The sequence below is a fragment of the Ailuropoda melanoleuca genome, chromosome 2, assembly GCF_002007445.2.
Source record: "Ailuropoda melanoleuca isolate Jingjing chromosome 2, ASM200744v2, whole genome shotgun sequence".
In the NCBI taxonomy this organism is placed as follows: domain Eukaryota; kingdom Metazoa; phylum Chordata; class Mammalia; order Carnivora; family Ursidae; genus Ailuropoda; species Ailuropoda melanoleuca.
In genome coordinates, this window is record NC_048219.1 from 49,458,743 (window position 1) to 49,475,032 (window position 16,290).

At 42.9% G+C, this 16,290-nt stretch overlaps 1 protein-coding gene across 2 annotated transcripts in view; it reads left to right on the forward strand.

Annotated features, from left to right (window-relative positions):
* AK5 (adenylate kinase 5) overlaps positions 1–16,290 on the forward strand; it is a 234,947-nt gene that overhangs the window by 156,352 nt on the left and 62,305 nt on the right. For both annotated transcript variants that reach the window (XM_019802846.2, XM_002922313.4), the window contains exon 9: positions 16,126–16,168. In XM_019802846.2, coding sequence (XP_019658405.1) covers positions 16,126–16,168 — 43 coding nt within the window. The remainder of the gene's footprint in view (positions 1–16,125; positions 16,169–16,290) is intronic.

The window sequence follows — 16,290 nt, forward strand, 5'->3', positions numbered from 1 at the left end:
TACATGTTTATTTTATAGAAGTTATAATATATAGGTATTTAAAAGGAAAAGGACCTGTAACCATGCATCCAAATTTAAGCTATTTAACATGTTAATACTTTAATTTTTATTAAAAATTTTTGTGTATACATATATACTTTTTATAAAAACAGGGATCATGGTATGCCTACTATTTAGTTACGTATTAACATAATAATGTGTTGTGAATTTCTTTCAGTATTAATGAATATGTTTCCTTGGGGTGTCTGGGTGGCTCAGTCGGTTAAGAGTTTGCATTCAGCTCAGGTCACGATCTCAGGGTCCTGGGATCGATCCCCACGTCGGGCTCTCTGCTCAGCGGGAAGTCTGCTTCTCCCTCTCCCTCTCGCTCTGTGCTCTCCCTCCCTCCCTCTCTCTCTCTCAAATAAATTAATAAAATCTTTTTTAATATTAATTAATTAATATGCTTCCTCACCATTTTTAAACAGCTGCATAAAAGCAGAAAAAAAGCACAATAATTCGGGAATTTTGTAGGTTTGTTTAGTCTCAATTTCAGAATCATATTCAATAAACACAGTGGCATTTTTCTCTATACCTTAAAATAATAAAACTGAGTTTGTTGAAAATATTCTTCAGACAGGCTAGGAAGATTATTATTGATAACTTGAACTCTGTTTTAATGGAGAAAAGTAATTTGTATCAATTCTGGGCAAACTAGAAGCTCTGCAATGCTTAAAGTTATCTTAAAATTTATTCTCTTGACTAGTTTAATTGTGTCCCTGCTGTTTTATTTGCAATTTATCACCAAATCCTTTTTTTTTAATGGCATGCAAAGAATTCAGATCCTAATGGGATTATGATAAATATGGATTCGTTGGGTGTGAATTAGTGAAGCATTTCATTTAAGTTATAGGAGAATATTGGAGGGAGGAACCTTCACTCCTGATGTTTGAGGGGGGCCCAATAGCTAGCAGCCCTCCTTCCTGCCTGACTTCTAAATAATTGAGAAGTCCCCAAACAGTCCCCTTTCTCCCCTGGAAAGCAAGGGAACAGAGCTCAGCACAGTGAGTCTGATAATAATAAATGAGGCTCACATTGGTTTATTGCTTTTGGAGTTTTATCCATCAACTCATCTGAGGCAAGAAAATGTCAATACGTCCATTCAACAGCTACATACTGAATATCTGTGTACTAAATATCAGGCATGATGCCAGATTCTGGGGTGACAAAACTTAATAGGATTCACTTAGTGCTTGCCTTCGAAGATCTCAATCTCTTGAGAAAGGCAGGCATGTTACAAAAAACATACCCTCACTATGTAAATGCCTTAATTAAGGTTCTTGCGGTTGCAAGTCAGAGACCTGTTTAAGCTAGCTTGCACAAAAAGGGAACTTTATTATTAAACTTTGGGGACCTCTCACAAATCCAAGGAAGAATGTACCCAGCCATTAAAACAATGCAGAACTAGGTGCTGGAAGACCATTAAGAATGTCCCTTCATTTCGGGGCGCCTGGGTGGCGCAGTCGTTAGGCGTCTGCCTTCGGCTCAGGGCGCGATCCCAGCGTTCTGGGATTGAGCCCCACATCAGGCTTCTCCGCTAGGAGCCTGCTTCTTGCTCTCCCACTCCCCCTGCTTGTGTTCCCTCTCTCGCTATCTATAAATAAATAAAACCTTAAAAAAAAAAAAAAGGAATGTCCCTTCATTTCATGTCTCTATACCCCTCTACGCACCTTCTACTGGTCTCCTTTCACGGTAGTTCAGTGTTCACCAACTGGTCCAGCCAACAGAGAGGCCAGTGTCTCTCAGTGTAAATTCCCAGGAAAGAATGTTAATAGTCCAAGCTGGTGTAGGTGCACTCCTGATCCAGTCACCTTTGGCCACAGTTAGTTTAGGGGCAGGATGGGTGCTGGGTAGTGAATCTAACAGGTGCTTACTGTGTTGAGAAATGAAAGAAGTGTTATGGGTTCATGAGGAGGAAGTCACCTGCTCTGTCTTGTACGTGGAAAACACTGTGGAGGATGAGAAGATGAATGAAGCACATAGCTACCTCTAACACAGGACAGAGCAGGAGAGACAGCCAGCGAGAGAGGGAACACAGGCAGGGAGAGTGGGAGAGGAGGAAGCAGGCTCCCAGGAGAGGAGCCTGATGTGGGGCTCGATCCCAGGACTCTGGGATCACGCCCTGAGCCGAAGGCAGACGCTTAACGACTGAGCCACCCAGGCGCCCCTGTGCCTGCTCTTCTGCTATACACACTGTGATTGATGTTTGAATGTTGACTGGCTGGCAAGTCTGAATTCTGATGCAATTTCTAAATCCTCCGTCCCTGTGACATATTTTTCTCATTCATGAAAGCCAAGTGTTGCCACTCCAGGGTCCTTTGGAGAGAGAATACTGATAGCAGGCCAGGAAAAAAAAGCAATAGCTCTAGATTACCTTTTTAAAAAGCTCACTGCAACTTTCAGTAGATGAAAAATGTGTGTCTGCCATTCATTGAAGGCAATGAGTAGTCTGTTCTTGAGTTGCCATGGCAACTGCTCAATTAAGTGAAGAAAAAATGAAAAAACAAATGTACTGTAGTTGCTCCTGAGCTTAACATTCTTTAAAAAAAAGAAAAAGAAAAGAAAGAAAAAGGAAGAGAAAGTAATATGTTTGGTGAGTTATTTTCTCCAAGGCTTTCCTAAGACTGCATTTTCTGCTTTGCCTTTCCACCAGCACATCCTGTTCACCCCTCCATGCCAAGCTAAATGCGAGGCTTGCTGTCATCCGTGGTTAGCAACACATGAGCCTCAGATTTCACCTCAGAATGTTCTGTGGTAACATTTGCTTACGTTCAGCTTCCACCAAAGGCCACTTGGATAGATTTCTGTTCTTAAGGTGACAGAGTACAGCCTATGTTGGGAGAGTAGGTGGGAATAGTGGGTGGCTTCTAGCACCAGATCTGACCCCAACCTTATCTTATAATCTTAAATAAGAGATGTGACTTTACTGAAGACATGAAAAATTACCCCTGCCTTGATAGACTGAGAAACAAAGGGTGTAATAATTATAACACCTTACACTGTGCACGAGTATGCTGCTAACGAAATACTCTCAATGGTCTCATTTTCTCTTGGCCACCGCTCTCCGGGGTAGCCGTTCTCTCGTTCTTCCCACTTTGGACAGAGGGATCCTTATAAAAACACTGAGCTGATCTTGTCACTTTTCATCTTACAGCCCTCAATGCCTTTCCTCCCATTGCTCTTGGAATAAAACCTGAACTCTCACTGGAGCTCCCCGGGGCCTTGCAAGGTGCCTTGGCGCACCTGCCCCCTGGCTGTCTTCACCCAGCCTCGCCGGTCTGCCTTGAGCTGGTTCGGGTGCAGGCTGCTCATCTTCTGGGTCTTTGCATCAGCTGAGGACTCTTCCTGGGACTGCCTTATCTCTCCCCACCTCCCTCCCCCTCCCTTTCCCAGATGGCCAACCATGATCCACATCAGAGCTCCTATTTCATTTTCCTAACATCTTGTATTTTCTGTACATCCATATTTAATATACATTTACTTATATAATCATCAAATTAATATCAGTCTTTCCAAATGGACACAAATCTCCTGAGTCCAGGCACCAAGTCTAATTCTTTAATTTTAGTACATATGCAGGAAAGACATGAAGAGCCATTGAAGAGAAAGATTTATTCCAGGCTTTAGAACATTCCCATTGTCCTTTAAAGTTTTATGTCTTGCAATTTCAGGGGAAGGAGACCACTCTGAGCTCCTAAGATGTGTCTAAGGACACCGGTCCTGCCCCTCTCTCCAGGTCAAGTGGTTTCCTAAACAGAAAGCACAGCCTGTATTCATACCCTGCCCTTTCTCTTCAGACCTCAGCCATTCCTCAAAACAGTAGCATCATGAAGAAGGAAGGGAGTGGTGGGTCCTGTATTATGAATCAGGGAAGGAACAGAGAAGAGGGGCTTAAGTGTTGGGGTTGTGTCAAAGTGGTGGCTAGAGGACCAGGCCAAGGCCAAGCTGGCATAGCAGGTGCCAGGCTTAGAGGCAGAGTGTGTGTTTACTTGGAGGAGTAGCTTAGGCCGGGGGTGAGGGGAATCTGACTGATACTATGCAAGTGGCATTTGCAAGAACCGTAGAACTCTCATTTGCTCTCGCCCCCATAACTCGTTTTTTTTTTCCTATTCTGAATATCTCACAGAGAAAAAAAATGACCAAGCTTCACCTCAAGGCAGGCCACTACTAGCCCATGGAGGGCCTCTGTGCAAATTAGAAAAAGAGCCTCCTCTAGGCACACACATCCTTAGGAACACACAGGTTGGTGAGTAGATTCAGTTCTACTCAGCTCCCCAGCGAAGACAGTTTGCACAGTGCACAACTGCAGAACCGTACATGGAAGTCCTGCCTCAGGGGCAAGCCGCCTCCAGATTCCGGCAACTGGGAGAGAGGGCTGCCTTCTCTCAGCAGCGGGAGTCCAGCCCTCCATTCTGAATGTCCCAGCTTTGAAGAGTTAACTTCTCATCTAGGTTCGTCTTTCCTGAGCTTCTTTTATTTCTGCTTTTGGCAGTCGTTTCTTTTTTCTGTATGGCATTCTGTATGAGAGACTTTGAGAAGTAGAAAAGAGCAGGCTGGTTTCCTTGGTTTCTGCATCTGTGTGTTTTCTGGTAGTGGGTTGAATGTGTGCTTTTCCAATATGATGTCATCGTGCCTTTTAAATATTCCCCAAGTACTCTTTGCCAAAGAATCTTCAAAAGGTAGTGAAGTATTTTTCTTTTACCTCCTATGGAACTTTCTACTAAGATTTTAAAACAAAGAGGAGATAAAAAGGCTGGCCTTCAAGTACAACATATTGCAGGAGGCACACAGCTAGGTCACTCTAGAAAACAACCGTTAGCTGTCCTCTGCATTGTTTTGGCAAAATTATAGCAGACAGCCAAGAGAGAAAGGACAGAGTCGCTGGGAGAAAGGATTTTCAAATACTGTTTCAAAATAAGAGGTGCAGTGTATCAGTGAACCATTGCTACAAACTGCTAGGGACTTAGTGGCTTAAAACCACATCGTTTAATATTTCTCTTGAAACACTGCGACTGGCTAAGCAGGTCCACTGATGGAAGCTGGGCTCACTCACACAGCCACAGTGTAACGTCCCTTTCATGTATCACCTTGGCTAGGCTGTGGGTCCCAGTTACTGAATCAAACCAATTTAGATGTTGCTGTTAAGGTAGATTGTAGATAGGGTTAACATCTACAACCAGTTGCCCTTATGTAGGGAGATTATCTTTTTTTAATTGAGATATAATTGACATGTAACATTGTATTCATTTTAGGTGTACAAGATAATGATTTAATATATGTATATATTGCAAATAATGACCATGATAAGTCTCGTTAACATCCATCACCACACACCATTGCAAATTTTGTGTGTATGTGTAAACTCTTAAGATCTCTCTTAGCATCTGTCAAAGATACAGGTCAGTATTTTTGACTATGGTCACCATGCTGGACATCACATTCCCTAGTAGGACTTATTTATCTTAGACCTGGAAGTTTGTACCTTTAACTGCCTTCACCCATTAGGCCCAACCCCCACCCCCTGCCTCTGTCAACTATCAATCTGTTCCCTGTATCTATGAGTTGGGGTTTTTTACCTGTAGAATCCATATATAAGTGATAGCATACAGTATTTGTCTTTCTCCATCTGATTTATTTCACTTAGCATAAGGCCCTCAAGGTCCATCCACATTGTTACAAATAGCAGGATTTCCTTCTTTTTATGGCTGAATAATATTCGTGTGTGTGTGTATGTGTGGGGGTGACATTTTCTTTATCCATTCATCTGTCAGTGGACACAGGTCTCTCCACACCTTGGCTACTATAACTATACTGCAGTAAATATGGGAGTGTGGATATCTTTGTGAGACAGTGATTTCTTTTGCTTTGCATGAATACTCCTAAGTGGAATCGCTGGATCACATAGTTCTATTTTTAATTTCTTTGAGAACCTCGATACTCTTTTCTACAATGGTTGCACCAATTTACGTTCACGAGATAATCCTTCATAATATGGGTGGGCCTCACCCAATCAGTTTAAAGGCCTTAAGGGCAAAACTGAGGTTTCCCTGAGGAAGAAGAAATCCTGCCTATGGTCTGCAGTGTTACCTCCTGCCATAGAGTGTCCAGCCCACCAATCTGCCTTATGGATTTCAGACTTGCCTACCCAGCCACCACACTCTTGTAAGCCAATTCCTTGCAATAAATCTCTTACAGAGACCGAGACAGAGAGATAGAGTTATATCTTTCTGGGTCTGTTTCTTTGACAGAACTCTGACTGGGTCTGAGCCAGCTCCTGGGTTAGCCAGAGCCTGGTCAGTCTAGGTTGGCCTCGCAGGGATGAGTGGAACTCTGCTCCACACAGTCTCTCATCCTTAAGCAGGCTGGCCTGGGTTTGTCCTCATGGCAGTGGCAGGGGACCAAAGAAGGACATGGCAGCATGCAAGGTTCTTGAAGTGTAGCCTTAGAACTTGTACACCATCTCCTCTTCTTCATTCTATGGCTGAAGCAAGTCATAAACCTGGCCCAACTTCAGAGGTGGGAGAAAAGACTCACCTCTTGATGAGGGCTACAAAGTGAACTTGCAAGACACATGAATGCAAACAGAAGTGAAAATTTGAGGTCGTCCATCACAGACTATTTGATACAATGGTGCAGAAAAGGACAAACATCAAACTTCTTTTCTAACCACCAGTATGCCTTTTCCCACTCCTTAAAGGCAGGTAAAACTATAAACTAAAATATTCAGAGCCCTTCATTTTCTTACTTACAAGTGAGGGGTTGTAAAACCTACCTCATGAGATCTGCCTGAGAATAATGAGATATCTATGAAAGCACCAGTTGTAGTGCCTGGAAGGAGCTCAGCAAATGATACTTCCCTTTGCCAGCAACCCTTGAGCACCTACTGTGTACAAGAAAAAAGAAAGCAACACGCATTTGAGGCACAGGACTGGAAATTTAACTATTTTTGTAGGGTCAAGATACATAGGCAAAAATTATTTTCAACATAAAATAATTACTTGACAAATATCTTAGTCTCTATGTGGTCATTCAAAAACAGTTTTTGAATATGCGGGGGGGGGAAACACCTTATGGATACAAACACAATCCAATCCCCAAACTTTTCATTGTTTTGAATTTTCTTATTTAATGGCACATTTAAGTTGATGCTCAGGTTTTGGAATCAGAAAGACCTGAATTCGAATCCCAACTCACACATTTTTTAGCCCCAATACTCAGGCAGATTTCCATAATCCCTAAAACAGAGCTTCAAATATGTATAACAGGAATGATAGCATCTCCTTCAGTAGGCTGCTAGTGAACAAATTAAATGAGATGATACCCAATAAATGCAGTTGTTAGTATTATAACCAATGTAATAAAATGATAGAAATATTATTTCAGGGCTTAGAATGCACTGAAATGCCTTTTTTTTTTAAATTGTTTCAACTGCCTGCTTACTTCACCTATTCTCATTTTTCCCTGAAAAAAACAACTATGACAGCGCTGAGCCTTATTGCACCAGCATGTTGGGGTGTAGAGAGACTTCCCTTCTGTAACTGGACGAGTCTGGAGGCTCCTCTGTGATCTGTTACCCTTGCACACCTTACAGTCTATCCCTAGAGTCTGTCAGTGCAAATAAGTATCACCACAGGGGCTAGCATTAAGTAAACAACCACAAAAAATTAAATCTGTAATAATGAGGATAAAGAGATCATAATTTATAATGAAAAACAAAAACAGCAGCAAGAACGCATCCTTCCTGAATATCGTCAAGATGGCCAGTTTTAGCACGTGCCACAGTCTGGTGGGAGCACCGAATGTTTCCGGGCCTTGTACAATAGCCCAGATTCTTAGGATATGAATTGGAGTCCTCTAAGAGCTCTAAAAATGCCCTGATTTTAGGTTTGGATTCCAAATACTCTTAACCTTTAACAACTCATTTATTGGAATGCTAGTAAGTGCCTTCAAATATGAGCAAAAAATGAAATTCTATACACTCGAGCCATTTTTTACCCAAGAAAGGATTTTGCCATTTGGATAAGTTCAACAGGATTCAATGAGGTTGCTTGCACCTGCTAGAAACCTACTAAAATTGGTTTAAGCAATGTTAAATGTTGTTTTCTCCCTTAACCACAGTCTAGAGGCAGATGGTTCCAGGGTTGGACCAGAAGTAGTCACCCAGGGCCAGACTGTTCCCCCTTTTCCATCTGCCCCCCTCAGTGTGTGAGCATTGCCTCCCTTCAAGGTCTCCAGGTGGCAAGGGCAGCTCCAAGCATCTCGTCCTCACACGATCATTTGCAAAAATAGAATGGATGAGTGAGCCTGATCCCCGTGTTTGTCCGTCTCTCTTTTTAATAGAGAGGAAATCTTTCCTCTGAACCCCAGAGACTTGCCATTCACATCCTGTGGCCCAGTTTGGGTCAGAATCCTATCCTCATGATGCGGAGGATGGAAAAGCAAGGATCTGGCATCTTCAGTGTCCAAAGAGGGAGGTGGCTCTGCCTGCGAGAAAGTGGGCTGTTGAGTAGGAATCTAAGAGTGTCTGTCAAAGGGGTTTAGTGGGGAGGGCAGGGGGGTGGCCTGGAAGCTTCTGGAACCACCTTTTCCACCTCCACCAATAGGAGCTCCATTCTTCTCTGTTTTAGATCTTAGGCTTCCATAAGAGGTTCTGTTTGAATAAAAGCTCCCATGGATTAAAATCATTTACAACCTTTTGTTTTAGCACATGCTCAAATACCTCATAGACTCGGTGAGTCGAAACTGTTTGCTCACTGTTACTTTCCCAGCATCTTGAACCATTCCTAGCATATAGGAAGTTTGTGTTATTCCCTATTGCTGCTCTAACAAATTACCACAAATCTGGTGGACAAAAATAACACAAATTGGTCATCTTACAGTTCTGGAGGTCAGAAATCCAAAGTGGATTTCAGTCAGCTAAAATCAGCGGCCCAGCAAGATCTCATTCCCCATCGACTCAGGTCTACACATTGTTTCCAGTAGGAAGAACAATTTTTTTGACCTGCCTCTTTGACTCACAGCTCCAGCCTGGATGTCGTCGTTAGTTCCTCCTTGCTATATGTCCCACAGCCACCATCTAACCCTGTTCCACTTCCCACCCAGCCTTGCCCTCTAGAACCTCAGGGAGATGGACACTGACATTCAAGTTGGAGAATCATGAAAGCAAGAGATGTAGGACAAGGTTGGAGCTGGACTCTAGATTTAGGGGTGGTGCTTGGGAAGCCATTTGTTGGATCTGTCATAGTAATCAGCAAGAAGTGCTTCAGAGGGGGTGCCTGGGTGGCTCAGATGGTTAGATGTCTGCTCAAGTCAAGATCCCAGGGTCCTGGGATCGAATCCCACGTTGGGGTCCCTGCTTGGTGGGAAGCCTGCTTGTCCCCCTCCCTCTGCTGTTTCCCCTGCTTGTGCTCTCTCGCTCACTCTGTCAAATAAATAAATAAAATCTTAAAACAATGAAAAGTACTTCAGAATGCAGAGAATGCACTGGGGGTGCTCCCATGGTAAGAACTCAGAAGGCAGAGGGATAGGAGAGGGGTTGTCAAAGAGTCCTTTGAGCCCTCCACTTGCTGACTTCACCCCATCTGCCTCCCCCCAGTCTTCCTTCCTTTTTAAAAAAAGATGGTGGGAGGCACAAAAGATGACTCCCCTGGGCAATATTTTTCTCCCTAGAAAACACATGAACACATATATAGTATGTGTTGTTCTAATAATTAATCTGATTCTCCATTTTGCTGAGAGTGACTCATAAGGAGAGTATATTCTCATAGCACCTAACAAAGTGCTAGAGACAAGCCAATGTGCTCTATAGTTCCCAATGGTCGAAACTAAGCTTTACCATTTTATCTCCATTGAATAAGGAGTCAGAAAACAAATAACTTCTCCATACAACGCTAGTCAGATTTGACTGTGAAGATGGCCAGCATTAACTTTAAATGAGAGGAAATCAGAATGGGAACTTTGCTCCTTCCTTTACACCAGCAGTCTGACCAAGCCCTGCTTAACAACAGTGCTGCATTTGACCTATGAAGACAAGATCCAAGTGTGTCTTGTATGGTCTTCTAGCAGTGAGGTGAAAACAGGAAGTTGTAAGAAAGCCTTTTTCTTTAAAATTTTTATTAGAGCCACCAACATTTCAATTTATAATAAAAGAAGAAAAACACCATCCCTCCTAGAGAAGTGGATCTGTAAACCACTAGTTCAGGTAGTTCACGTAGAGAACCTGCAATGTAATAAGACTGGAAAAAGGTTAGCCTGGCATCCCCTATATTTTTTTATCCCTGTTTACTCAATTATCCAAGTACTTCCACAGCAAGCAGACCTCTAATTGTGTATACTTCAGTGAAAGAGAAATGAGACTTGCCGTAAAATAAATTCTTGGGTGTAACTAAATTACACACTACTTCCCATACTTTTTTTTTTTCCAAATTGCCCATTACTTTAAATGAAAACATGCTTTCGAAAAGAACTGTAAACACTCCAAACATTTCTAAAGGACAAGTCTCCCTTCGTCCTCCTGATAAAATGCAGTTATGTTTCTCGTTGCCAATATTCCTGTGCCGAAGATCAAGGAATTTCAAAACTTCATTCACAGCTTCCCGGTGAACTTGACAATTTCACTTTCAAATCCCTTGGTCAGCACGATCCAGCTTCAGTTCCTCTTTTAGCCGATGAATTCCCCTTCCTTCCTACTCATGTGACACCAGGAGCATTCACGACACCCAGGTGTCATGTAGCCCCTTGTTAGACTCTGCTCCGCACTGGGTATGCGGCCAGGTCATCATCTCCGTGAGGGCAGCAGGGGACGCATCAGAGCACAGGCTTGGGAACCAGGAAACCCCCCTCGCTGAGGCATCTTTCTCAGTCACAGAAGCATGCTGAGCCTGAATTTCCTCGTCAGAACAATGGGAAATATCAAACTTGCCCACCTCCTAGTGTTTTTCGAGGACCGGATGAGATCGTGCAAATTAAAGTCACTCTAAAAACTAGCAAATAGCAAGTCCAATAACCGTTTTTAAAACCATTCATATGAGGTGTTCACTGTTTTTGTTTTTTAACAAGAAAGAGTCCAAAGTTTTCATTTTCAGGTTACAAGATGGGGAAATAGCCTGGTATTGTTTGGATTGTTCTTCTTTGAATTATTATATCTTTCTGTTAAGATTCTGCTTCTCAATGAAGATGACCCCTTCTGAGAACTACGGGACATTTTGTGCCTCAAACCCATCCCCACCTCCCTGCTGCTGCTTCTTAGAACCAGTGATGTAGGCATTAGATCAATTTAAAAAGAAACCTAAGAAAATCCTCGAATGCTAGCATTTCATGGTCCATGATTCCTCCAGAATTTGGGTCATCTGCTTAGTACTAGTTGAGGTAAGAAGAAGGATTAGAAAAGACTGCTCTTCACATTCGTTTCAGAAACTAGAGAACCTCTTTGAAATCCATTTTTTTGAATCTTGAAGTTGATATCTGTGCTCAGGGTCAGAGAAAGAAAATAGTCTTTTCTTTGCAGCATTTGGAATTTTAAGGCAGGAAATTCATCTTAGCTGTGACATTCTGTTGTTAAATAAAGCCTCTTTCTCATAATCCCTTTTGAAGCTATATACATCTTTATAGCATGAAACCCACACATGCTGTTTAATACAAACAAGAACTAGGAGGACACCCCCAAAATGACCTACTACATCTCCCTCCTTCCCAGGGGAGCTTTCATTTTGTGGTCCCCAAAAGGATTTTTTTTTAAAGATTTCATTAATTTATTTGAGAGAAAGAGAGAGCGTGAATGGGGGGAGGGCCAGAGGGAGAAGCAGACTCCCCGCTAAGCAGGGAGCCCAACACGGGGGCTCGATCCCTGGACCCCAAGACCATGACCCAAGCCAAAGTCAGATGTTCAACCTACTGAGCCATCCAGGAGTCCCCTTGCCAAAAGGATTTTTAAACATCAACACTGTATACCTAAGAACAGGCAGTAGGAATATGTGACGACATGACCTCACCTCCAAGACCAGTGAGAGATGCTGAGAAGGAAACACGTTGGTATCAGGGCCCCGAGGGCAGAAGTGGAGGCTCAGGCACACCCCATCAAGCAGCACATAGAACTCCAGTTACGTCATTCCTCACGCACAGGGTCGCAGCAAGAATCCAGTGAGATTCTATCTGCAGAAACCCTTCCAGAGCTGGAAGGCACTAGTTCAATGTCCACTTCGTATTATGACCTGATCTGCTTGTGATAGGGCCACACAGAACTGGTCCTACAGCCAGGAGCACACACCATGCTGCAGTCAGAGCAGGCTGCAGGATGTCATTTCTTAGGTTTGGTGAACCCATCTGGGAGGCCATGTTGCTCTATTTTGATCTCTCTCCCCCAAATTTCAGTAATTCAAGGAATTGGAGTGACAGACATCCATATCACAAGGTGGTGATAATAGGAGCTCTGATCCGAAAGGAAAACATATACACACACCAACTAGCCACTCTCTTCCTACCAATCATACCAGAATCTAGCCTTGCAAAGGCAGTTCCTTGCCTATACATCTGCACAGGGAAATAAAGTTGAATGCAAGTCACTTTTGTTCTCCTTATGACTCTGACTTGACTGGAGAAAGAGAAATGTAGACCAAAACAAATCCATAGTCCAAACCCAGTTCCCCATAAAACCGCAAATCCCATCCTGAGGTTCTAGTGGTGTCACTTCAACAGAATTCTTGATTTCTCCTTTTCGGTTACCGACGTACCATCATAAATATAGCACAAAAAGACGTGCTGACCTGAACTTGGTTTTGTGTGTTAGTGGTTTGGCTGCAGCTTTTCCCATCTTCCCCAGCATTAATCACATCATTGCAAGGCTGTGTCTTGGCTCCATATGTATGAGTCATAATTGACACTTAACATAAAACCTGGGCCAATATTAGTACTATGTCTGTTGGTTTGTTCAGATTTGGTATTCCACGTTATGCCTCCAAAACCTAGTTTAATCATGTGGAGAGTCACCTCTGTCTCCTTGTACCCATAAAGCCCAACCTCACAAGTCAGACTTAAGGGCGACAGAAGGCTGACTAGATGGAAGACACCACTGTGAAAGGCTGTAGTAACACGAAGAAGCACCCACAGGCTGCCAGGGTGGAGCTTGGGAGTTCATGGGCTGTGCTTTCTCAAGGGATGCCTCATTGAAGAGGCAGCACCAATGCCGCTGCATAGAAACACCTTATCAGGTGTTTCTCAAGTAAGCTTAGAGCATTTTGCTTCTTATAGAACTGACATTCTGAATTAATGCCTTTCATGCAGAACACGACAGCATTTGAAAAGAAGGGGACAAGACTTAGGGCCTCCAGACTCTGTATGGCATCTTTTTCAACAAAACAGAACCAGAAGTGTTGACTTTTCATTAGTCGTTGGTGTGTGTTTGTTTAAGATGCCAGATTAAGTTTATTTACAAAAGATTCACGAAGGAATCATGAGGTTTATTGAGCATCACTGGAAAATAACACCCTTTAATCAAACAGCCCATTTACCTGGGCTTTGCTGTCAGTGAATGCAGCGTGTCCCATTCCTGGCTCCACTCTGCTCCAAAAACCTGTTCACTATCAATGTTTTCATGGAAATAAAGCTGGGACTCTTTTGAACCATTTGGGTGAACAGACTAGAAGGCTGTGAATAAGAGCAATGGACAAAAACAGGTCAGACTCAAGAAGCCAAATAAAGGTGAGATAGTTCCCTTTATAACACGGTGCATTGTTTTATGAATTCAGATTAACCTTGATCAGTCTCCCAAAACATGACAGCCAGATATAAGAAAGATCTGACGCAGTTCAGCCTGAAAGAGGGGTGTAAGTCTGGTAATTCAACAATAATACTAAAAATTGAGGGGGAGGGCTCTCTCCACTACCCGGATATGTTTGATAGCTGTTTGACAAGCAATAAGCAGAGTCTGACTGAACAATTCTTTTCCAGCAGAGGCTGCTGAGCCTCTTTCTATGTAGATGCACCTTAGGCAAACATAAAACTGCTTGAACAGCTCCCTGTCTCAGGTGGGCTTCCCTAGAGGCAAAACCTGAAACTGGGATTCTTTGCAAGTATGTTATAAGGGAGTGCTCTTAGGAGAGGGGGATAGATGCAGGATAGCGAAGGGTAGGAGCTGAGTAAGGGTGGGATGCCTGCTGGTTATTGATCTCTGGATATTAGCTTCAGCCTGATCTCGAAGAAACTTATACCAGAGTCACCCCAGGTTGAGGGCGGGGCCAGACTTCTGGGAGCCCTTAGCAACAGCTGAGGGATGGGGGCACCAGCCAGGAAGTGGCAGGACAGTAACAGATTCATGGTGGTAGCCAAGCTGATGGGACTAAGCCTCTAGGAGCCATGTTATGTGGTAGGAGATATGGTTCTCATCCTAACCCCGACTGCTCTAAAGACATGATGCTATGGCCATGGGCCCCTCAAATGGCCTCTGTAACCATTTATTTCCTCATCTGTAAAATGGGAATGGGGAGGGCAGCGTTGGATTAGACGATCCCCATAACTCCCAGCTCCAAAATGCAATTATTTCAACAACAGAAGTAGGGGTAGGCTCACTGAGGAATAATTGACATTTTTCCTATTCGTGGAAGGGAGTTAATTCATGTAAATGTGTCCCTGAATGACCACTCCATTAAAAACTCTTCTCTCACCTGGAATAGCTCTGGATACACAGGCAAATCTAAGAAGACAAGCAGTAAAGTTGCCCTGAAGGCGTATGGTTCTGAAAAGGGATGGCAAGGCTCTAGTTTCAAACAAGTACTCTCAGAGCAATTACCTCAAGGGAGCATTAATGCAACCAGGCAACCTCATTTAACTGACTCCTACATCAAAGCAAATTAGAAGCCAGAGGCTGGAGTGAAGCATGAGCCACAGACTGTCCCCGCAAAACGGCACCACCTCTATGAAGAGCAGTTGGGCAAAGTCGATCAGTTATAAATACATTAACTCTTTGGTCACACAGCCCCTTCTCCGGGAATTTATCCTGCAGGCAGATGTGTATAAAGTGACCTTTAGAAGAGCTTAAGGTTGTGCTACTTTTTCCAAAATAATACAAGATCGGAAACGACTCAGTGGTCCATCAATAACGGACTAGTTAAAAACAACAACTGTGATAGCTTCCATACAATAGAATACGTACAATCGAGAACATTGTGGATGGACATGGGAAGTTCTCCTGGGTACATCATTAAGTGAAAAAGCAAGGGGAAGAACAGTATAAGTCTATATCAGTGTGTATATTATGAACATATATGCATGTGTAATGTAAGTGCGCTCCTTTCTGTGTACAAAATGGAGGTAACAAGATAATATATTTATATTCAAATACGTCCATAGGTATCTGGAAGTTGTATTCTGTTTATCTGGAAAAAGATGCAGGAAAAAAAAAAACCTATGAGTGGTCGCCTATAGCGAATGAGGGAGTAGGAAAATGGGATGGATGGAGACATAAGTAGAAATTCGAATTCTCACCAAATGTCTTTTTACAAATTTTCATCCTAGATTTTTCCCCCAACTACCGCTGTTTCTTCTGAAAGGAAAATGCAGCAGCTGTTTGGTTAAAAAATAAAATTAAAAAATTTAAAAGCAGGTGTCAATCAAAGCTGGTCCTTCCAATTTCCCTTATCTCGTGCTTTAGTTTTCAGGGATCGGCCAGTGGTTATCTGGTGCTGTACAGAACGTGTGCCACGTCCAACATTAAACCACGGAGCTGTTTGTAAAACTGCCATGACTACACCCATCAGTGAGCTCTGAGTACTGAAGAGTGTTGTCTTCTTCATATCAGCTTTTCTGATCAGATAGGCCATGCACCAGGAAAATGACTTGTGATATTGTATCGAGCGGTATAGCAAGAACAGCAAGAACTCAGGGTTCGATCTGGGCTTTGTCCCTCACTGCTACGTGATTGTGGGTGACTACTTCTCAAGCTCTCAGTTTCTTCATCTATAAAAGGCAGATAGTATTAGTGCCTCCTTCATAGAGTTGTTTGGAAGGTTAAGTATGTTAACGCATGTTGGCAAGAAATTTAGCACAATACCTGTTAGTACTGTCATCTAATATTTTGATTTTTTTTATGTACAGGGTGATGACCAGTTGAATGTATTTGGAGAGGACACCATGGGAGGTGAGTTTCCTTCACTGATCAGACCAAAGTTGTGTCTTGGTAGCTTTGAGCATGTCTTCTTTATTAAACACCAACCGAGAACAGCATGCACTGTTCCCTTAACCAGGCTACATAATTCAGAT